This window comes from Leuciscus leuciscus (assembly GCF_965113295.1).
Source record: "Leuciscus leuciscus genome assembly, chromosome: 16".
Taxonomy (NCBI): Eukaryota; Metazoa; Chordata; class Actinopteri; order Cypriniformes; family Leuciscidae; genus Leuciscus; species Leuciscus leuciscus.
In genome coordinates this window covers 16,168,315-16,193,476 of record NC_138740.1, presented here as the reverse complement: position 1 = coordinate 16,193,476, position 25,162 = coordinate 16,168,315, and the positions used below count along the sequence as shown (strand labels likewise).

The window sequence follows — 25,162 nt, the reverse complement described above, 5'->3', positions numbered from 1 at the left end:
CTCATTTTCTTTCTTTATACATTGACTATCTAGCTATTTATTCTGAAATTTTTCATTTGACTTTTTAAAAAGCCTACGTGCTCTTAAACACACCTCAAGCAATGTGATGTCGACGTGCGAGGTCACTTTAATGGGTCATGAATATTAACTATTATTACAAATAAGGTCGTGACCAAAGCCACGCCCCTACGTGGGTTGCTTTTTGTAAGCGGTCACGTTGCGTTGCGGCATTGAAACAGGAGGCTGTCGACATCAGTGCATCTTTTGAATCACTCTCCTTAGCAGGTAAGTGAGTAAATTCTTTCATTTAAATAAATATGTGTGCGTGTAATTATAGTGACACTGCAACTTTCATAGATGGCATGTCATTATTTTATCAGATAATTTTGGATATTGAATATAATTTTCTTAATTCCTTCTGAATTGTACTTAAAACGTGTGTGCGTGTGTGTTTAAATTTACTATAAAAAAAAAACGTTTATTTGCTTTAATGTCAAGTTAATGCGTCATCCGACAGGTGGTTCCCATTTCGTTATCAATGGACTTGGTACAATGATTAATACGTTTAGCAGATACGTCCAACAACATAACAATAAAAGCAGGTCTCATTAATGTCAGTGTGAAATGTTCATTTTTGACTCGAAAAGTAACTATATAAAGAGACAAACATCATCATGTCGACATTCAATGTCATCCTTAGCACGGGTGACGACACCATCATCATCATCTCTCTCTTCCGTATATTTCACGTTAGTGTAACTAACTGACAAACCGTACCCGAACAGTGTTTATTTCTCAGAATACGTAAATAAAAACATCGTATTCATGCGTAGGTCTATACAGCATCACGGATGAGACTGGTGTCTGCAGAAGGGAGCGTGGCCGATCTGCACGTAGGCATTTCTTACATCAGTGTAGCTTAGCCTAGCGGATGTGAGCTAACGTGATGGAAATAGCGTTTCCTAGTGTCCTTCAGATTTAATACACATCCTCACAACATCCCATCCTCTCGAATGCGCTATTAAAACAATTTTCATCCAATTTATAATCTGTCAAAGATGTCCATCACTCTAAATGTTCCCCTCGGTCGCTTTAACATCCCATCTACACTGCTACCGACGCAAGTAGAACGCGGCACGCGCGCATCGTGGTGCGTCACAGCAGTGTGGAATGTTTGAAATGAATCACGCGAGTTGTGTTCTCTCATCATCCTGTCCCGTGACGTGTATACGTGCTGAAGATGGTGTCTCTCCTCTCTGAGGACACATCAGGTTATGTATCAAGGTTAAACGAGCTAAGCTGATGATGAAGACTAAGCTCGGGATGTACGGTTCTCTATACGGTGGCCTTTGACGCTTATTTTTTATTTTATGTAATATCTTCTATATTTTGCATGACCATTGTAATTCTCCATGCATAATACATCTGTTTGAACATGTGACATGTTTCTAGGCCTATTGACGCAATAAGCGCATCGTGTCATTTTTCTCTATTGAGAAAGTGGTTTTGACAAGTCAGTGTTATTTTTATTTAAAATAAATAGTTTAATAGTCAAATTACTCTGTAAAGAACTACACTACCCATACTCCTGAAGTGAAATCCACCAATCAGAGAAGTCAGTGTTAAAATGGAAACTGAAATAGTTGCTAAGGAACTGAGCACTCTCAAACTGCTATTTGTAAAATAAGGAATATTTTGCAATATTGAACTTGATGTCAAAATCAGAATTGTCAATTCCTGTTTTTTATTTATTATAAATGATTTATCTGTGCACTTTTTTTTATTTTATGAATCTGCCCTCATAATCTTTAATCAAAATAACTTATCACCCTTGCAACGACTTCTCTTCTCTGAAGACTCACGTGAGATCGACCAATAGCAAACCATACCCATCCAGTAAATTCCAGATGGACAAAATCAAGTCCAAGTAATTATTTTTTTCTGTATTTTTGTCTGTTCTGGGCGTGACGAATTGTCGCAAAGACTGCCTGTTAGGGTGTGGGGGAGGGTTAGGGGTTGGTTTCTGTTGTAGCGTTTCACCCATTACTCCAACCTGCAGATATCCCTGTCTCGAAAAATGGGCGGTCACTGTTGCGCATGATGCGTAGCAGAGAAACCGATCCTGTCAAAGAGATACAGACTGAAATAATCAGCTGTCACTTATGCCTGAAGCATTTTCTTTGAGAAGCACCTTCTGCAAGGCCACCCACAGTCCCTAATTTAAAGATTTGTTTGAATAAAAAATTATTTTCTTTTTATAGTTAAATCTGAAGCATTTATGTTCACTGGTACACTGGTTCAAATCTGAAGTATGTTCACTGGTAAAGAGGGTCAGCAACAGTCAGAAGGGGTTATTCTTCACAGCTGTAACTGATTATAGACCGGTTAGCTCCTTCATCCTGCTATTTTTAGCTTGTATATTCAAGCATTATATCAGATTGATGCCTTGTAGACATTAATTTGATCCACTGTGTGATTTTGTTTAAAAACAGTTAAAAATTAATACTCTAACTAAATGATAGAAGCGCGTGTCTAATAAACGGTGACATCATGACTCATCAAATATATTCACTTGAATAACAAACACAATGACGCTTTGTAAATGGATAGCTAATGTGGTTTTCTGTAGAAGCTGTTGTTTAAATGGAGCTCATCTACAAAATCTCTCATAATAAACTGACATTAGCAAGCAGTCTAAATAATATTGTATAATAATAAAAAAAACTTTCTATAGCATCTTTATCTCAAAACAATTTACAAAAATAAAGTAAAAATACATAAAGATGCGAAATAAAAACATGCTATCAAGACCTCAATATAAAATAACAATTACAAAGTAATCTCATAAAAGCTACCCAGTAGAAGTGAGTTGTAGGACTCTGATAATATTACATTTAAATGACAATATAAAAATACAAATAAATGACAATCAATTCATTCAAATAATGATCAAATATGTATCAATAATATTTAATTATAAAATAATAATGTAATAATTAAATGTAATTATTTGTTAACATAAAATTGAAATATGGACCTGTATTGAAGTATAGTTTTTATCTTGGAAACATAAGGTTTAGTACACAAAGATTATCCCATGCTTTATGTGACAACAATTGTCAAGCAAAGGGCAAATTAAGGTCCCTTTGAATTAGGACCAGTGGACACCTATTCATCATGGGTCATTGACTGTGGTCATGCATCAAAATGACCTCTGTTTGTCCTTTACACACAACACATTGCCAATGAAGCCAATACAGCCTGACCTTTAGCATTAGCATTGCTCAAACTAAGGCCAGACAGTGACGTTTTGTACTGAAGTATTACAGAGTGAAGAAGTGGAATGGTAAAAGCGTGCCGTAACACATCCCTCGCAGAACTCAAACGATTTGAAAACGCGGGATGAATGAGGTGAGCGGCAGCCGTAGGCTGTGTTTTCCAGTGGAAACTTCCATTGTTCGACAAAACCAATGAGTTGGAATCATTCACAGAGCTTCAGAGATGTGTGCTTTCCTGTCTCTTCAGTAATGCTGTGATAAACCATCTTCTAGCACAGAAGTACAGCTGTAGCTGAGATGCTAGATGTAGAGGAACAACAACCGGCTTGAAACCAATAACTGATTTGTTTAGTCTCTCATTAAATCCCACATTAATTCATTTCAGTAAAATCTCAATTAAGGACAATATGTGAAGGGTTTCTCTTTCTGTGTGCATAAACTGGTGTGCTTATAGCCAGAGCGCATCCAACTGTGATTTACATCGACACAGACCAGCCAGTTTGTGCCGGTTTAGGCTCGTTCCATTCAGCATAGAGATGGGGGAGCACTCAACCGGGAAGACTATTAAGACATAGAAAGAGATTTAGACGAGCCGTGAACTGCATAGCCCATTTAAAATACAAGTCATAAATATGGTATGTCACTGAGAGTGAGAAAAGAACCTTTGTGAAAAAGAAGTGCAATTAATTTAATTGAATCTGTGCTTGTAGTGTACCTTAAACCTTAAAAGTATAAAACTGTACTTGATAAAATAACAAGTCCACTTTTATCACTTTCTTAACACACGTATAACACATTTAAAAAGTATTTCATTTAAAAAGTGCACCATGTAAATTCCATTTTATATCATTGTTTTAATAATATTTGTCAAGGGGTTATGACATGGATTTTTGTTTTATTTTAATGTTCCTTGAGGTTCACTTCTAATGTAAATAACGTTTTTTGCACACACACAAAAAAAAAATATATACATGTGGAAAAACAATTATTTTCAAGCCTCATTCTGACCCTCTTTCTGAAATGATCAGTTTTTTAGGGGCGGCTTAACCGAAGACTATAGAATAACACAAGACGCGTCACTTGTATTGTATCGAATGGGGAAAAGTGCAACGCTCAATATGGCGGAATAAGTCCCGCCTTCTAAATAAGAGCCAATCGCCGATTGGTGAAGTCATCGCGCCACTGCTGCTGCCGTTAGAAGCTCCGGTTTCTATAGAGACAGTCAGACTTCCACTGCGCATTAGCTTTATCCAGCCTGAAAAATGTTGAAACAAAATTTGAGACAGTTGTTGTCAGATTTCATTGGTAATTTCAATTATGAAGTTTAATCGTAAGCTTAGGGAACAGTTTTGGAGAATTTGAGGTTTCCCCATTCAAAGAGATAGGAGCTGCACTTGCATGCCCGCGAGGCGTTTCAAAGATGGCCGCCGAGTGAAATTACTTGAAATGGCTTAACTCTGTAATGATTGGCTAACATCATTGCATAGTATCAAAGCCCATTCTACATTGCATGCGAGTATGTATTTTGAAAACATTATGTGTATAAAACCATAATTTACAAACAAAGCATCATAAAAATAATTTACCTACTATTTGTGATGCAGTTGCTGTCGATCCACGACGGCATTAAAAACAAACCATCTAGCCTACTTGTTCCTGAAGCTGGTATCCTTCTGAAGTCTTTACAGAGAAGCAAACAAAGCTGTTTAAACTGGACACGTCAAAGTGAACAATCCTTTACCCTTCAATTTACTCTTCCATTTGTCCTGTTGTCGACAGACTCAAGCGCGTAGATCCATCAGAAAGTGAATGTGCATCTGTATACTGTATCCAGTGTAGACAGAATCAGTGATTATAATGGGTTATATTTACTTTTGACGCGACGCTCACATCCGGTGTAGGCAACTGTCAGCCGTTAAGCGACCGAACGCCAGGGGGCGGGGCCTATAGTGCGATGATGTATAACTATTTGTCGATGTCTTGTTCTGGAGGCAGGCATATGCAAATGCATTTGCCCATGTGGTGTCACCCAATATCCAGACGAGCCGTTTTTAGAGCTTGATTAAATAAATGCTTTATTGATAATGACGATTAGTTTACCACAAATTAGTACATTCAGTAGTACACTTTCAAAGATTATAGAAGCAATTATAATACTAAAAATGTACTTAAGTGGGTCAAAAAAGCACTCAAGTTCAACTAATTGCTTAATTTAAATTTCAACTAGGCCTATAATACAGTTTGCAATTTTTTTATTGTATACAGTTGAGTGTCCGAAAACATCACATTCAGGTCGCACAGTATATTCTTTAAAATGTATAATTTCCATACTAAGTCTTTTAAAAATTATGCTAAAGTAATAATCTGTGCCCTTTAAATAAAATGCTGTGTCAGTCTAGCTCTCTAAATATTCGTAGCAACAGACAGTCGCAGACAGTGGGGCAAGTCTAATGGGGATTGACAGCAGAGATTAGAGAGCTGTGATTGTATAATCATGGCTTTAGTCTGCATTATGCAATTCAGCCTCACTGAAGAGCTGTGAGGAAGAGTGGGCAGGAATATTAACCAACCCTCTGAGTAATGGGACACAGTTTTGTTTATTCATAGCCAGCAGTTCGATGTTTCCAGGAGACGGATTGTTCCTTGTGCGAGACTGTTTCTAAGCTGCCGCGAGCGCTGCCAGCCAGTTTCACATTCGAGTCATGTTCTGCTCTGACTCTCAAATTAAGAGCTGAACAACTGTTTTCCACATCTAAAATAAATGTTTCTTGAGCAGAAAATCAGCATATTAGACTGATTTCTGAAAGATCATGTGACACTGAAGACCGGAAAATTCAGCTTTGCCATCACAGGAAGAAATTGCGTAATTACATAATACATGATTGAAAAAAGAAAACTGTAATTTTAAGTTGTAATAATATTTCACAATATTACTCTTTTTTTTTTTCTTCTGATATTTGTTTACTCTACAAGTTCGATAAATATGAGGAAAATATTAAATGTTTTTAAATTTGAAGGAAAAAGTAAATGCTAAACTTGGTTGATGTATTTATCTGACAAAATTATTTGGCAAATAAAAGTCAAACTACAGCTACAGGTTTTATTTTAAAATAAAATAAAAATTTATAAAAAGCAGCTCTTAGGAAAAAGCATTGACTACAACATAATCAGTTATTAATATTTCGTTGGTTCTCTCTTGTGTTTGCATGTTCATAATTTCATAAATTCTTAAATGACAGGCTGGTCAAAAATTATGTCCGTACAATTGATTCAAAACACAACTACATAATGAAATTACAGAATATTTAACAAATTGTACTAATATTTAAATAAAGGATGGAAATGTAAATTTTCCTAGGCAGGACATGAGTTTTGGCCACTACTGTGTGTGTTTGTGTATATAGATATAGATGTATTGATGGATGGATGGACAATCTATAGACACAGATTTGTTTCAATATGTGAAGTTGCTGGTAAGATGGATGAAGTGACAGTCGTGTCTCCTCTGTTGCAGGTTACTTTGAGCTACAGACATCATGACGCACCAGTACCCTGCACTCACTACTGAGCAGAAGAAGGAGCTTCAGGACATCGCTCAGCGTATCGTAGCTCCTGGGAAGGGAATCCTCGCTGCAGATGAGTCCACAGGTCAGTGACGGTTGCACCGTATATGAATGTAACGCATTCAGTTTGATAATTTACTCCCCTGTCATGTTGACGGTTGACGTTCTGTCATTCTTTGGAAAATGAGACATTCTGCAAACAGTGACTGAAACACCTACGTCTGCTTTCTGCCAGTGGCAGTCTAACACAATATGTATGTCTGCATCTATATAGGTAGTATGGCAAAGCGTCTGAACCCAATCGGCGTGGAGAACACAGAGGAGAACCGCCGTCTTTATCGCCAGCTCCTTTTCTCTGCTGACGAGCGCATTGACAAGTGCATTGGTGGTGTTATCTTCTTCCACGAGACCCTCTATCAGAACGCTGATGATGGCACATGCTTTGCCAAACTGATCAAGGACAGGGGCATGGTTGTGGGAATCAAGGTACAAGAACAATAGCAGTGGTGTGATTAGAACGTTCAGTGCGTCATGTGATCAGCTGCTAAATTCAAATGTGCTTTAAATAGCTCACAACTATTCAGTGTTTACAACCAAAGATATTTAAATACACAAGTACTAGCAAAAAAATAAATTTATAGTGTAAAATGCACACTGTTGGAAGCGGCAATATTAATCCTTTCAATTATAATTTGACGATGTGTTTTATTCATGTCGGATACACATTGTGTTGGTAACTGTACATTTTACCCTATTCTTCTCCCAGTTCAGTTTTACGTAATGTAAATCCAATTGCAGTGCAATTTAACACATTTTTATTTATTTGAACAATGTAACACATTGCTGAAAAGTATTAATTTCTTTCAAAAAAAGAAAGAAAAAGAGTTCTGACCCCAAACTTTTAAACGGTAGTGTGTATTGTTACAAAATATTTCCATTTAGATAAATGCTGTTCTTTTTAAACTTTTTATTCATCAAAGAATCCTGAAAACATTATCACAGGTTATAAAAAAAAAAATTAGGAAGCACAACTATTTTCAACATTGATAATAAATCAGCATATTAGAATGATTTCTGATTTTGAAGATCTGATTCAAAAACATTAAAAGTAGTAATGTTTCCAAACTTTTGGCCGGTTCTGTGTGTGTGTAAATATATTTATATACACACACATGTATGAGGGAAGACTTTAGATAACACAGTAGCAAAGGATTAGGATAAGATTATCAGGTTAATGGAGGTTGTTCATGTTTGCCTCAGCCAAGTATTCTAATTGGTACAAGACCTTTTTAGGGGGTTGAAGATTGAAGATGTATTTGTGTAAATGTACATTTGAAATATTCTTCCAAATTATACTTCTATTATTGCTTTGTATGTATAGTTTATAGGTAAATAAAGCAGTTTCAACAATTGACTTTTTTAGGAGTGGATTATTAGCAGTGCAGCCATGACAGTTTGATCCTAAAGCAGGTTGTCCTCTTTTTCAGGTTGACAAAGGTGTCGTCCCTCTGGCAGGAACAAACGGAGAGACCACAACACAGGGTAAGCTTACAGTCACCGCTGTTTTATTTGTTTAAAAGGATGGCAGTTATGGTGTTATGTCAATGGGATACCTGTTTGTCTTAAGGGCTCGATGGCCTGTCAGAACGCTGTGCTCAGTATAAGAAAGACGGTGCAGACTTTGCCAAGTGGCGCTCTGTGTTGAAGATCAGTGAGACCACTCCCTCAGAGTTAGCCATCATGGAGAACGCTAACGTCCTGGCTCGCTACGCCAGCATCTGCCAGCAGGTGAGCTTCTTAAGTCTTGGCCAGCTTTGTGTTGATCTTAAAGCAGTGTTGTTATTGTTCACTAAAATTAATACTATTAACGGTTTAGTTCATGTTTAGTTACCCAAAAATGAAAATTCTGTCATTAACTCACCCTCATGTTGTTCCAAACCTGTAAGACCTCCATTGACAGTCTCGCTAGACAGTACTGGCTTGACGCGTGAAAAAAAACCTTATTGGTTCTTGCGGAAGCTCAAACGTTCTGCATAACATTAAATCTGTTCATCATATAAAGCGATCGAGTCTCTTCAGAAAATTTGTATTAAACCGCTCAATTAATATGTATTAGTTTAATGATCTCTTTATGAGCTTTTAGAAGCGTCAAAGTGGTAGTTGCATAGCTGTCAATGGAGGGACAGAAAGTTTCATTAAGAATATTACGGTAATCAAAAACTAACCCTTTAAAAATCGTTATCTAAATCGTTAATTGAAAAATGTATGTATATATATATATATATATATAAGTATATAGTATATAAAAATAAATTAAAGCCAAATAGAAAAAATGATAATGGAAAAATCACAAACTTAAACTAAAATGAAAATATAAAACAAGTTAATTAATAAAAATAGAAATAAATACAACAATAATATATAAATAAAACTAAAATAATACAGAAAAACAAGTTACAAAGGTTTAAATGTTTATTTAGATATTTTGTCGAAGCTAATGAATGGATATGAGAGATGTAGTCAGTAGGCTTGGGTATCGAGTATCGATTGGAACCGGGACTAGCTTTGCGATTTTCCCGGAATCGTTCAAAAGTTTAAATTTCGATCGCTATTTCCGATTCACAGTCCGCCGACCGGAAGAAGATACCGCTGTCTAAGTTACCAATTTGATCATTTCTAGCTCTATTCTGAACTGAAGTAACTACCTAATCGATTTCAAACTGCCAAATGTTAACTCGCTGAACACTGACAGCTGTAGCCTACTTCCCCACATTAGTTAAACATTTGTAAACTGTAACGTACACACGGCATGGTAAATGCGTGTATTATTAGCACAGGTGTAAGCATATATGGATTGTTATGCTAAACTGCGAACTAGGGCTGTCCCCGACTATGGATTTTCATAGTCGAATCAGAATCGTCATGTCTTGCCTATAGTCGACTAATAGTCGAATCATGTGTATGGGGGTGGGGCTGGGGGCGGGGCTTTAACGTTTCAAAGCCGCGATGTACAGAAAATCACACAAAGATATAGAAGAAAATGTATAAAAACATTTTTGATCACTAAAACTAAGAAATAACATAAATAACTCCAGAAAGGCCACACTGCAGATTTGCATTTCACATGCAAATCAAATTAAATCGGCTAAATTACCTGTGCGAGCAGGCCAGCCTACAGCACAACATCGATGCACCGAAAAAATAAACAATTAATTTACTAAATTAAATTAGAACAGAATATACCTTTCTAATAAATAAAAATACAAAACGAAATAAATCAGAATCAAGTCACAGGATGAGGAGCAAATGTGTGCAAAATGCCTAAAGTGCAGGGGAACATAAATTAAAAACATAAGCCACAAATAGTTAGATTAGATAACCCTGACAGATCAATAAATAAAATAAAAATAAAGAAATTATTAAAATAACGATAGTAGCCAGAATTTTCAACTTTGTCTTTTTAACTGCAGAAACAACAATAAATGCTAAACTGGAGAGGCAGTCTTTTTAGCTAAAAATGTTCACAGCATCCAAAAATAAAATTAGAACCGGCTGAAAAGTTTTGAAATCACTTGTACCTGATCGAGAGAACAAATCCTGAAAGTCTTTCACTCTGTCTGTCCATTGGAGTCTTTTCAAATTGTGCTCGCGGATAAAATACATTCTAACGTGAAACCCAGTCTATGCGTGAAACATGTTAACGTTGGCCGGCAGAAGTGCGATCATGGTTTTCCTGATGCTAAATCCATCCTTGGAGAATATCCTTTCTGATGGTGTACATCCACACTTTAGATTTTCTTATCCCAGACATTGTTAAAGATTTAAATCCTTGCCGCGAAGACGCTCCTCTGTCGGTCACGGATTGAAAGTGAAACTTAAATCTGTCACGGGGTGTTTGGATTTATTCACGCACGTTAAAAAATATTTATTAAAAGCTTCTTTCTTTGCATATTTTTTATAGGCCTACAGCATTATCATAATAGGCTGAATATTAACGTATTGACATAAAAGCTAGTTCTATGTGAAATCAGACATTGAGCGCCCTCATATAGCCAAAGTGGCATGATCCTCGTTTCATAACACCTCTGCGAAGATTCGACCGTGAGATCGGTAGTCGAATCAGGCTCCTCCAATCGAAGCATCGAATCCTCGACTATTCGGGGTCACCCCTACTGCGAACCGATACATTTTATGAGACGCTGTGTGAGTTGCCTTATTAACTCACACAGCGTCTCATAACATTTATTCAGAGCAAACAACCCTGACGTTAAACCTTAAAAACGTACTTATATGATGTTTTCTTATTCTTCGGTATCTTGCAAGTTGCAACCATATTTTTCTCGTCCTCTGCTCGTCCGTTTGAAAACTGCGCGCGATGCCGGCAAACGTTAAAAAAAATAAAAATTCATGAAAACACATTTACACATGAGTGTAAACAACCTTATTTAGCCTATTTTACCTGATAGCCCGTTTTAGCTGTGAAAATAGCAATTGATGGAGAAGGTCAGACTATTTCCACCAGAAAGACCGTTGGTTAGCTAGCTCATTTAAAATATCCTAAAATGTTTTGTTTAAAATAGATTTGATATTTATATTGTAGTTGAGAACAGCCCTGTAAGAAATTCATAGTTCATAGAATTAAAATTGATCTAAACTTTTTTGACCCTGCCTCTTAAAAGAATCGGAATCGAGAATCGTTAGGAACCGGAATCGAAACAAGGAATCGGAATCGTTCAAATTCAAACGATACCCAACCCTAGTAGTCAGTGGAGTGACGGGTGTTTTGTTTTCTTTTGTTTTTTACGTAATATTGTCTTTGTTTTTCAGAATGGCATTGTGCCCATTGTTGAGCCAGAGATTTTACCTGATGGTGAACATGACTTGAAGCGTTGCCAGTACGTTACAGAGAAGGTACGTAAAAAGTGAAATCAAATTATATAATTCAAACCAAATTATATAATTTTAATGGGTTGTGGCATGATACATGTTTACATTTACTTTACCTATTTCCCATGTATTTCCAGGTTCTTGCTGCCTGCTACAAGGCCCTGTCTGACCATCATGTCTATCTGGAGGGAACTCTTCTGAAACCCAACATGGTGACAGCTGGTCACTCCTGCCCCACCAAATACAGCAACCAGGAGATTGCCATGGCAACAGTGACAGCCTTGCGCCGCACCGTTCCCCCCGCAGTAACAGGTGAGTCTATAGGGAAACTACCAGCTGTTTGATTCATTGGTTTTGAGGCCTAAAGAATGAGGTTGCTGGGTATTTAAGAATACGAAGAGCGCAATAACGTAGTTACTTCTGGAAACATCATGTTTTTAAAAAGTGTGAGCAGTAAACATTATGTGGTGAGATCACAGTCCCATTTTCCTGGCAGGTGTGACGTTCCTCTCTGGAGGTCAGAGTGAGGAGGAGGCGTCCATCAACCTGAACGCCATCAACACCTGCCCTCTGAACAAACCCTGGGCCCTCACCTTCTCTTATGGACGTGCCCTGCAGGCCTCTGCCCTGAACGCCTGGCGCGGGTCCAAGGACAACGAGAAGGCCGCCACAGAGGAGTTCATCAAGCGTGCTGAGGTCAGTTATTCAAATCATTTCCTCATTAAGGTGCAGTCAAATGACCCAAATTTCACAGGCAAATAAGGTCCATTGTCTAGTGTCAATAGAGTCGCTTTCAAACCAAGCAGTTTTCTGTTGGTCAATGTGGCAAATCTGCATTACCAACTTGAATCAGTGGAGAAATCTTTCCCGCTCATGCAAAATTCCTGATTGCTTGGATTCCTATTGAAATAACTGGATGTAGCATTAGTAAATGTGACACTTAAAATTTTTTATGAAATCTGTTGTTTAATATAACTTTTATTTATGCAAATTTTTTACAAATATTATTAATATTTGTATTTAACAACCCTCTACGGACACACTGAAGCTCGAGTCTCCATTGGCTAGTACATTTTTTTATTTTACTCGCCAGAATTTTTACATGGAATGCAAGAACAATGCAAATGAAAAAAAATCTACATAAATATAATATAAATATAAAATAAACATGTCAAACAGTAATAAAGTCAAGTATTTGTTCTTATTTGATCACAGACTGTTTAATCAAACTAAATGCAATTGCACAAATAAACACAATAGAGCAAAGATGCTAATTAAATGAACTGTGCTTTTCAGGTTTTTACTTTTCTAACAGCAGTTAGTTAAAGATTAGGGACAGAAATCGAATAATCAAATGTAAAATAATACTGCATAGTCTCTCTTCACTGTATAATTAAATATAGATGAATCCTTATTAAAGCTACAAAAGTTATTCAGTCAAAAGTATTGTTTTTTTGCAGCGAGTCTGTTGTTTGATTAACATTTAAAAACGCAGCAGAAGGAACATTATGCCGTCACTTTAAGATATAATGCACAGATCCAATAAACTGATACTGTTACACATGCGCTTTCTGTCGACTGTTTCCGTTCACTTAAGACATAACCAACAAAAGACGGCATTTTTACAATTTTGTGTGAAATTGTCCATTCAAGTGCAAGACGACGTGAAAGAGCTGAATTCAGTGTTCACGTGCTGTCACGGCTTTCTGGGCGCGTGCTTCGGATGTGCAGTTTGCGCACAGCTCGCACAACTTATTTTTCACGTCGCATTGCGCTTGAATGTTTAAATTGGCAAGGCTTAGTAATGCGTCCAAACGATAAACTTTCATGACGACGCAGCACTGCTCCGATCGGGACAGTGACAGTTCTGTCTTTCTCTCAGTGTGAGTGCGCATGTGTGAGAGAAAGCGACAGAGGGTGCTCTCGGGCAAGCGACGGTGCGTAAAGCTCAGCAGGCAATGAAATTATATCTGCGCTACACTTATTTTTTGCATTTCAATTACAGGCGACAATAACTGCACAATTTACTGGCCACTTTTTAGTCGCCTCATGAAATTTGATCGCATATGCGAGTGATTTACTCGTATTGTAGAGGGTTGTTTAATTAAGATTTTTTTAAAATATATTTAGTGATATTTGTCAATCTTTACGAAGCCCCTAAAGGGACATGGTGAAGGAAAAAAAAAACCACGAGAGGGGAGGGGAACAATATATTTCAATGCTTTTGCGTTCCCCTGAGAAACTTTCCGTTCCCTCGCAAAACATTTGTGTTCTTTGCAAGTGAATGCACTTTTTTTTCAGGGGAATGCAAACATTTGCGAGTGAACGCAAAAGCGTCGTCATCATTTTCCCTCCCGTCTCATATTTTTTTCTGGGCTGTAAAAAAGCGCTGATGATCTGACAACCCCGACAAACATGCAAGTGGAAGTTTAGCAATGTCCATTGTGAAATTCGTATGCGATTTGCTCCTAAATCTGTGACGAACTGTAATAAATCCAAACATGAATCTCGTCCATATTGTTTGCGATCATGGTAGGCACTTATGCAACCTCTATGCTACAATAGAAAGTGAAAATGTAACATTTGGAATTATTGGAATTAATATTATGAGCCACAGTTTTTGTATTGATTTTCCGTTTGATGAAGCCATCATAGTTGGTTAAATGATGTCCATGCGCCACCTACAGGCCTATTAGGTGAAGTGAAATATGAAATGGCCTTTATTAGTTTACCATTTTTTATAATATAATAAAACAATATAATATTATACAAGCGCATATGTGTTAACTTATCGTTTCTCTGGAATATCTTGCTATAATTTAAACTAAACTATTTATTGTGAATAATAATCATGATTATAATTTAAGCAAAATAATATTTTTCTCACTTTAACTGTTATCGTGTAGCCCTAGTTTTCAACTAAATTAAAACTTTAATTTCTCTTTTGATGTTTCGGTAAAAAAATTTGCTACATCACTATATCATATCTAATTTAATGACAGTTTTCTAGTAAATATATGGATTGACGAACATGAACTGAAATGATATAATAAATGTAATGTATATATTATAATATACAACATTTTATAACAATAGAGCTATGTGAATCTGTTTGTAATTATTGGGTTACTATTGTTTTGTTATTGTTAATGTAAGGCCTGTCTGAAACCGCTGATTCAGGCAGCATAAACTGACCTGTGAACTTTCCTCAGGCTAATGGATTGGCTGCTCAGGGCAAGTACGTCTCCAGTGTAACCGGTGCAGCAGCAGGACAGTCCCTTTACGTGGCCGATCATTCCTACTGAACATCCTGCTTCCCAACATTCCAGCTTCCGCCAGCCAATAGTATAGTGCACAGCTGCTACCCTTCCTGTCACCAACCAATCACAGGCCTGCGCTGTCTTCTGTACTTTAGGGTTGTCATTGCAATGTCTTATATATCTATTTAAAATGTATTACACTTTTGAAACAGAAATGGGAAAAATAAAGGGACAAAGGAGATTATTTTGGTTTTTGAAGAGCTCTAGGCGTGGTTTCATGCTAAAAACAAGGAAACAGTGTTTTTTTTTTTGTGGGCCCTTAGCTAATGTATGTCAATGTATGTCAGACTTTTTATTATTATTATTCCCAATTTAAGTCATTCCAATTCAGGCACCAGCCACTCGAGTTGACTTGTCACATTCCTTTCAGTGCAGTATGGCCTCACCGGTCCTCATGATGCGTGGATGATGCGAGTACTGGAGTTCAGATCAGTGTACCCAGCAAGGGCAGTTTATCATATTGAAAATAAAACGAAGTAATATATAGTTGCTAGTTAACATTATTAATTCCTGACTCTGAGGAATATTATTTTGTGTTTTCACATGTAATATTAATGCATTGTCTGGGATGTGTGATTACGGTTCAAGATATTTAATATAAAATGCTAACAATATTAGTTTGAAAACAAAGACAGTTATTTTGGAATTGTATTCTGTTGTGTTGTGTGCTTGAGTGTATCATGCTCTCCCTTTCCTCCCCATATTTGTGACAATGCTACATGAATAATAAACTTGTATTGGTTGTAAACGGCGGAGCAGACCAAACTGTGGAGCTTCTGGGAAGGGGAGCACTCCCTTCTCTGTTGACAAAATGTGATATTGTGATTTGATGTTGTTCTCTGAGCACTTTGTCTGTCGGATAGTAAAAACTCAAATAAAAATACTGTAAAACCCCAGATCCTCTTTGTCCATTATTATGGAGGTATTTCATACACCACAAGTTTACATTTACACATTCTTTCTATTTTACAGCTTTCCTCCACAGACCCCCAGCAATTTGCTGAATTTTACGCATGTTTAGTTCTAAGTAAAGAGGCACAAATCCAATGTTTGTATGTTCTGAGACCTATTAGATGTTTGATAAAATATTACCTAAAACTTTTAACCTAGCATGAAAAGTTTTAAACGCATCAAATCCACATATCCTCCACATTTAAACTGATTTGCCACCACCTCAACTGTATCTAACTGTTCCAAACCACTAAAAAACATCTTTGGAACACAAATAAGAGCTTTTTGTCCCTCCATTGACAGCTACGCAACTACCACTTTGACGCTTCAAAAAGTTCTTAAAGAGATTGTAAAACTAATTCATATGAATTGAGCTGTTTAGTCCAACATTTTCTGAAGAGACTCGATTGCTTTATATGATGAACAGATTTAATTTAGGCTTTTATTCACACATAAACATTCATCAACTCACACATCAGTTGTGGAAAATGTAAGCTCAAGCATGTTCGCTTGACGTGTGAGAACCAATGAGGTTCATTCTTGTTTGAGCTTCAACAAAAACCAATGCGGTTTGTTCTCGCGTGTCAAGCAAGTTCGGTCGAGCTTCTGTTTATGTTCACTGATCAATGTTTATATGTGGATAAAAGCCTACATTAATCTGTTCATCATATAAAGCAATCGAGTCTCTTCAGAAAATGTATGTCTAAACCGCTCAATTCATATGGATTTGTTTTACGATCTCTTTATGAACTTTTTGAAGCGTCAAAGTGGTAGTTGCGTAGCTGTCAATGGAGGGACAGAAATCGCTCATATTTAATTAAAATAATCTTCATTTGTGTTCCCAAAAAACTAATTTTGGGGTGAACTAACCCTTTAAGCCTTGTCTGTGAAATTAGGGTTAGTATTAATATTTAACCCACGTTTTATGAATGACAAATAATATTTTTATATAGTGAAGCAGACCATTTGTTAATTTAAAGTGATAGTTAACCCAAAACTGATAATGTGGTCACCATTACTGACCCTGTGACTGTAGGAGGCACTGCTGTCTCCCTTACCCTTACCGGGCCTAGCCCAACACAGAGTCATAGAGAGAATCTTTCTATGGTTCTGCAGCGCATGATACGATCATAGAAATCGGTGTTTTATAACATAAAATAATATATTTTTGCCTCAGTGTTTTTTGTCAATACAATGGAAGTCGATGGTAACCTAAATTTATATTGGTTACCAACATTCTTCAAAATAACTTATTTTGTGATCTGCAGAAGAAAGAAATGTATGGTTTAGAACGACATGAGGGTTCTGATGACAGAATTTTGGCAGAATTTTGGCAGAATTTATTAACTGCATGCATACCGGAAGAAAAACGAATAGGCTTTTTAAGGGAGAGTAAAATTACACTAAACCCGCCCCTTTTAACTCTGATTGGAAGACTCAGTGTCTTCTAGCGTCTGATTGGATAGAATCGACCAATCGCGTGCCATGCGGTAGTCATTTCACACACAGCAATGGCAGCACTGCAGCTTGGTGAGTCTTGTGCATTCATTCAAAACGATTTCCTCATTTTGCTCTCTGTTTTAGTGTTCACGTATTTTTCTCACGAATTTCCATTTATGAGTACATGACACTAAAGCCAAATGTCAGCGTCTCGTTAGCTTAGTTATGATAAGCTCTTGTTCATGTTGACATGGCAGTGTTGGGTCACTCACTATGTTTTCTGTGAATGTAAATTGCATGCCTGTGTTTACTACAGTTTGAATGTGCAGTCCCTATTTAGTATCATTCCCTAGTATTTCCTTTTGGTTATACCAGAAAAGCAGCGAGGTCGATATGCTGCTCTTGCCATCGCTGCAGTGGTCACTCTTGTGGGCATCCCACTATGGTGGAAGACCACACAGACCTACCGCGCCTGGCTGCCTTTCTCTGAGATCAGCGAACTCGACAGCCTCCAGGTGACAGACACTGCATCCTTCCTCAAGTCAGAATCAGCAGACAAGTCTTAAAGGGATAGTTTACCTAAAAATGAGAATTACCCCATGATTTACTCGCCCATCATAGGTTTATAATATGACATTGTTCTTTCAGAGGAATACAATCGGAGTTATATAAAAAAAAATGTCTGGGCTCTTCCAAGCCAGTGAATGGCCGTTTATGTTTTGAAGTCCATAAAAGTGCATCCATCCATCATAAAAGTGCCTCACAGGGCTCCTGAAGTTAATAAAGGCCTTCTGAAGTTAAGCGTTCATGTAAGAAATGATGGATGGATGCACTTTTATGGACTTCGAAACAGAAATGGCCATCACTGCCATTTAAAAGCTTGGAAAAGCCAGGCCATTTTTTTTTATATAACTCCGATTGTATTCGTCTTAAAGAATTAGAAGTAAATCATGGGGTAATTTTCATTTTTGGGTGACCTATCCCTTTAACTCTAGTCCCAGACTAAAATGCATGTTTGAGCTGTTTTAACTGAAATCATCTTGCACTGATATTATAGCTTAAAATATGTTTAAAGCATGTTTATAAAATCTACTTGTCTGTGAAACCGGGCCTATAAATTCATAAATTATACATTGTCATGTCACGTGTGTGTTTAACAGCTCCAGCTAAGTGTTGATATCGAGGTGGTCTTCTCTCGGGGAACACTGTCCCCAGAACAGCAGAAAAAGCTTCCACTCAGTCATGTCAATGAAAAGGAGCACCAGATTGATGGTAAGTGATGTGTTTCTGTTCGGAAGCTTCATCATAAAACAAGCAATAAACACAAAGAACTAAGATTCTGATGTCCAAAATGCATTTTTCATCTCCAGCTAAAACAGGTTTGCGGTACAAGTACGAAGCCAGATATCGCACTGCCACTATAATGGAGGAAGACGCCTTGAATCAGCCCACTGCTGCAGGTTGAGTGGATTTATTGTTGCTAGTTATTTCTCTGGGGTGTACAAATAAACACTTTTTGTGTGGGGGTTTATTATGGAAGCTTGCTTTCTGCCACAGAATATCACACAATTGAGACCTTTTTCTTGCAGTTGCAAGTTTACATTTCACAATTCTGACTTCTTTTCTTAGAATTGCTAGATATAAACTGACTGATCTCTCAGAATTGTCAGTCTTTTTTTCCCCAAAGAATTGGACATTATAACTTCCACAATTGTGAGTTCATATCTTGCAATTCTGAGAAAAAAAGTCTGAATTGTTAGATGTAAACATGCAATTGTGAGATAAAAAGTCTGAATTGTGAGAGAAAAAGTTGCAAGGACATGATGATTATTATTATTTTAAATATACATATATATATATATATATGTATATGTATGTTTGTCGGAGCTGCCCATGATTCTATCGTCTCTGACATTTAATCACTTATTTAACTAGATGTACCGCATGGCGGTACAAAATATGACCGCCGCTCAGGCCTGCACTGGCTTTCCACAAAAATAAATGACGTGGAGCAATTTGGCTGTATTGCGTGTTTATGTATATACCTAAAAAAAAGTGTGTGTGTGTGTGTGTGTGTGTGTGTGTGTGTGTGTGTGTGTGTGTGTGTGTGTGTGTGTGTGTGTGTGTGTGTGTGTGTGTGTGTGTGTGTGTGTGTGTGTGTGTGTGTGTGTGTGTGTGTGTGTGTGTGTGTGTGTGTGTGTGTGTGTGTGTCTGTGCGTGTATGTATGCGTGCGTACGTGTGTGTTTGTGTGTGTGTGTCTGTGCATGTGGATTTGTATGTGTGTGTATGGGTGTGTGTCTGTGCGTGTGGATGTCAGTGTGTGTGCATGCTTGCGTTTGTTTGTATTCCTGCATGTGTGTGTGTGACAGTATCATCCTAAACCAGCAACCCTTCGCTCAACACCACCATCTACAGGCCGATGAGTGTACAGTCACTAAATGTGCACATAAATGAATTTATTTTATACCCCCCCCCATGGATGAAATTCTACGAAACTTAGCATACCCCCAGAGGATGTCAAGTTAATCATACACATGAAATATGGTGCAGTTCTGAACATCTCAACTGAAGATAGGGGCGATTAAAGCAGAATAATATTGCATTTTCATTTTTTATGGGAGGGGCGCAAATCACAAATGAGTGATTATGGGCTAGGTTGATGTGGGCCCTTAAGACCAACATACCATAAAAATGTCTTCATCCTCGGTGCCACGGTTCAGGTAGTTATTTAGGAAAAACTGCATTTTTTGGGTTTGGGGGGGGCCCAGCGCGGGGGGGGAGTGGCCCCCGGGGACCAAACGAAATTTTTCCGTAAAAGTCTAGTGGGGCTACATGCCCACCAAATGTCATGTTCCCCGGTGTTTCGGTGTCCCTGGTATCGTTGACGAAAAATTCAGTAGATGAAAAAAAAAAAAAAAACTTTGACAATCCCTATATGACCGCTTTCGCTAGCTACGCTAGCGGCGGTCATAATTATACCATTTTATTATGTTAATGAGGATATATTGACAGATTACAGAATATAAAAAAAATGATAAGCCTTTATTTTGTTTCAGCAATGCCAACTTTGTTTCATGAAGAACAATTTATATATTATTATTATTAATAATAATAATAATATTTGTTGAGTTATTCTAAACAGTGGCTAATTTAATTGTTATTCTATATTGGTCAATATATCACTGAAATTTCTATCCCATTTACTTCTCCCTTCATAGAGGCAGATCTATCCCTACACATGCTCACTGAGAGCTCTTGTGGGTCTGTGGTTGTGTATGTGATCCCGGAGTCCTCCACTTTATTACCAAAGGTAAGATTCAGAGCATTTATATACAGTATTTATTCACAGAAAACCTAAACCGAATCACCTTCAAAGCTCATTCTGGCCTTCTACTTTCAGGATGTGAAAGTGTACGTGGGGCAACGACGCACTGCGTTGCTGCGTTCTGCTCCTTTTAAAACGTCGTGGAGTCTGAAGGAAGTCCTATCAAATCTGGACCCGCGAGTGGAGCAGATAGTGAGCACCATGTCCTTCAGTCACCAGGATATTGTAGCTGCTCTGAGCGACCGCGTCCGCATGCCTAAAGTGACTAAGGAGAGTATGGCAGACAGCATGAGGGCCATCAAATCTAGTCCAGGTGAGTATTCGCTTTCAGTTTGGCTTGTTTTCTCAATGGCATATACTCATTTAAAGCTTCATAATCTAATTTGGCTTTCTCTTAGGCTACGAGATCACATTCAGTCTGCTCAACCCAGACCCAAAGTCGCACAGTCTTCATTGGGACATCGAAGGCGCCCTTCATAGCTACATTCAGCCTTTATTGGACAAACTTGCCCCTATAGCCAACTTTTCAGTGGACTCTCAGGTACTACTTGTTTGCCTGGAGGGCTGGGTGATATGACCGTTAGGGTAAGGGACGGTATAACCTCCAACCCATAGAGAATTTGCTTTACTGTTAATATCACTACGGTTTTATTTTTGCAGCTTTTAGAGCTGCCTTGTGTTTTTTTACAATGGATAAACATGGAGTAATACAAAATATACATAGCAGAAGATATTTATAACAGCTTTAACTCTCATCCAGTCATCATTTAGAGTCAGAAATCAGCATATCAGAATGATTTCTGAAGGACACTGAAAACTGGAGTAATGATGCTGAAAATTCAGCTTTACCATCACAGGAATAAATGAGATTTTAAAATATATTAAAATAGAAAACAATGACATATATTCGAAATTGTAATATTTCAGAATGTTTGCGTTTTACTGTATTTTTGATCGAATAAATGCAGCCTTAGTGAGTAGAAAAGACTTCTTTCAACAATGTTAATCTTAATTATTTCACATTTTGCACTGATGCCAGATTTATCATTCCTTTCTTATGAATAAATAGGAAATAATATTTGTTTTATTTCATCAACTGTCAAATAAACATTAAAGCTTTTTTTTATGGGAGCACCTTTTAAAAACAGTGTTCACAGAAGAGAAATACATGTGTGCATGTAAAGAACAACATACGTACACACACACAGAAATAAGATACAAAATTAAATAGAATAAAACATATTCAAATAAAATAAATTACATTTGGTTTCATTTCAATTAATTTACACTTAATTAAAAAAATAGGTGTTAACTGTGTTTACATAATGCATAAACATTTTCTTTCCTTGAGTGTCCATCAAAAATAATTGTCATAATATATATACCTTGTATATTATCACAATAATTTATTGTAATTCGTGATATCATATTTTGGAAATACCTCAAACTCTCAGCTGCTATTTGTATGTTTGTTCTTTTCAGATTCTGTATTATGCGGTTCTGGGTGTGAACCCTCGTTTTGACAGCAGTGTGTCAGCCTATACACTCAGTGCAGACAGCCTGTCACATGTTATCAACCCTGTTGAAGCCAGACTAGGTGAGATTTGACCTTTCATTGATGAGAAATTTTCTTAATGAACAGTTTCTATGCTTATTTACATTTACACAAATTGTTCTTGTCTTTCACGCAGGTTCCAATGCTGCTTCCTCTAACCCTGTCCTGAACTTCCTGCTGTATGTGCCCGATGCCCACCACTCTCCTCTCTTCATCAGAGACCACAGCAAAAAGGAGGTTCCCTCGAACGCCTTTCACAGCCCTCGTTGGGGAGGCATCATGGTACTCTCCACATGAATTCAAGGGGTCATGAAATGCATTTTCATATATTTATGTTTCTGGAGGTTTTTGCATCAATATTTGTACAAATTATTTTTAATTTCTCTCATTTTCCCAAACTCTTTATTTCTGGGGTGCATGTGAGACGTGTGTTTTGATGCTTGTGATAGCCAGCGCTGTAATAGAGCCGAATAGAGTCAGATTAAAACGAACCAATGCAACCACAACGATTCCTAGTCGATGGCAGGCGACACTCTTGTGATGAATAAATAGGCATGAGTTGTTTAGAACACATCCTTTTGATTTACATAGACATATTAAGGGCCGTGTAGAGGACAATTGTCATTTCGAATCTCGACGTTTCAGAAGGGTAGAAAACCTGTGTGGTATGAAACTTGTAGTATATTTGTACTGTAGATTAACCTCTTATATGTGTAAATATCTAGGACATTTGGATTTTCCATTTCATGATCCATTTAAAGTTGGCATGAAACGGAAGTTGCAATAGTCTTTTCTTCCCTATTGTGACGATTGAATATACGAGGGAAACAGCTTCTCGAACAAGAAAAATGTAGGGCGGGACTTGATTTTGTCCATGGGGAATTGATTGGATGGTTTGCTATTGGTCGATCTCATGTGAGTGACAGGTTGCCCTGCCCACATCATCAGTAAACACATTATCAGAGAAGAGAAGAGATGTCGCTGCAAGAGAGAGAGGAAGTTCCTTTGATTAAGGATCATGAGGGCACATTCATTTAAAAAAAAAAGAAGGATGTGCATGGATAAATCATTTATTATAAAACACTGCAATGTTTCATAAAAAAGAGAGTTTTGATTTCATGGTGATTTTAAACATTGTGTTGTTCTTGGAAATATTGTGCGAACAGGCCTATGTTTCAGGGTTTTGATCATCTATCTGTCATCTATGTCCTCAGGTGTACAATGTAAATGAAATGTATGGACCTGAATCTGAACGTCCTGTCGATATTACCATTGATATGGCTAAAGTGATGGGTGTGTTCTTGGCACAGTTACGGTTAGTGCTTGACTTTACAAATTTAAGTTAAAATGCCTAGTTTGCCAGGTGAAGGTATTGCATTACACTTTCTTGAGAATAATTTTTTTTTCTGTCCTGCTGTCCCTTTTCAGGCTAATGCTGGGGCTGCAGCACACTCGTCCTCCCACAGGCTTTGTGCTTCAGAGTCCCGGCAGCGCTGGACTGGCGGATTGGGAGCTGGACCGACTCCTGTGGAGCCGCAGCGTGGAGAACATCGCCACCGCCAGCACCACCATCACTTCACTAGCTCAGCTCCTCGACCAGATCGGAAACATCGTCATCAATGACAACATTGCAGAGCAGGTGCGCTGTCCAGATGTTCATTCTTCACATAATGAAATCATTCCACTGTAGCGTTTGTCCTGAACGGTAGGAATTGTAAAATGTGCAATTTTGCGATCATTTCTGCGCAGGTTTCCAGCGCAGTGACGTCGCTCCAGTCTGCCGTGGCCGAGTTAGAGACTGGGAACCTGGCTTTTGCGCTCCAGTACAGCAGGGAGGCCATTTTGGCTTCAGAGAGGGCCTTTTTCGACCCCTCTCTTTTGCATCTTCTTTATTTTCCAGACGATCAGAAATTCGCCATCTACATTCCTCTTTTTTTACCCATGTGTGTACCTATTGTACTCTCGCTGCTGAAAATTGTGAGCGAAGCTAAGCAAAGGCGAGCAGATAAGCAAGCCAAAAGAGACTGAGAAACAAGTGTTATATACACATATTAACGGCTGCACCTGCGTGGCATGTTTAAAAACACACTGAGTCATTAAAAGATGATGTGTGTGTGGTGTATATTTGAATCTTATTTATTAGACCAATAGCCTAGCAGTCATTGAGTAAAAAAAAAAAATGGATGCTGCTTAAATTTACAAAGGCAACTGTACTGAACAATGATTGGATGACATGGTTGAATCTGTCTGAGAGGAATTTATTGTTTTCTATTTGTGCATATTGTGTTGTGTCATATTGTATTGTCCATATCTTGTTTTAACACTGGATCATGATCTATTTGTGAGGGTTTATTTGGCATATTCAGGTTTGTTTTTCAAGGGGTTCATCTTGAGTGGCACATTCTTTGGGGCAAAGTTCATAACAAAAATAACTTCTACTCTGTAAAAAATTTGTTTTTGCTGCATTAACGTTTAAGTCATTTAAATTACATTAAACTTACTTTAAAAAATGAGTTGAAGCTTGTATAACTTAAAGTTGAAAGATATTTTGATGAGTTAAAGCAATGTAAAAACATGTCATAACTTACTGATCATCTAATTTTTAGATGATCTAAAAAGATGATTAAGATGATCTGGGTCCGAAAACCAGTCAGTATCTGGTGTGACCACCATTTACCTCACACAGTGCAACATCTCCTTTGCAAAGAGTTGATCAGGTTGTTGATTGTGGCCTGTGGAATGTTGGTCCACTCCTCTTCAATGGCTGTGCGAAGTTGCTGGATATTGGCAGGACCTTGAACACGCTGTTGTATACGCCGATCCAGAGCATCCCAAACATGCT

At 37.6% G+C, this 25,162-nt stretch overlaps 2 protein-coding genes across 2 annotated transcripts; both read left to right on the top strand.

The window, feature by feature from the left end:
• The first annotated feature begins 157 nt into the window (after positions 1-157).
• Positions 158-15,944, top strand: aldocb (aldolase C, fructose-bisphosphate, b). Its single transcript, XM_082140425.1, has 9 exons — positions 158-285; positions 6,793-6,926; positions 7,116-7,327; positions 8,329-8,383; positions 8,469-8,629; positions 11,669-11,752; positions 11,866-12,040; positions 12,225-12,424; positions 14,941-15,944. Exons 2-9 carry the CDS (start codon positions 6,815-6,817, stop codon positions 15,031-15,033), a joined length of 1,092 nt encoding a protein of 363 aa, XP_081996551.1. The 5' UTR covers positions 158-285; positions 6,793-6,814; the 3' UTR covers positions 15,034-15,944.
• Positions 15,945-17,378: 1,434 nt separating this feature from the next.
• On the top strand, positions 17,379-24,833 carry pigs (phosphatidylinositol glycan anchor biosynthesis, class S). The gene is made up of 12 exons (XM_082140177.1): positions 17,379-17,529; positions 17,815-17,954; positions 18,600-18,711; positions 18,810-18,899; positions 20,659-20,750; positions 20,841-21,078; positions 21,164-21,306; positions 22,248-22,362; positions 22,457-22,602; positions 23,535-23,635; positions 23,749-23,959; positions 24,070-24,833. Exons 1-12 carry the CDS (start codon positions 17,511-17,513, stop codon positions 24,346-24,348), a joined length of 1,686 nt encoding a protein of 561 aa, XP_081996303.1. The 5' UTR covers positions 17,379-17,510; the 3' UTR covers positions 24,349-24,833.
• The last annotated feature ends 329 nt before the right edge of the window (positions 24,834-25,162 follow it).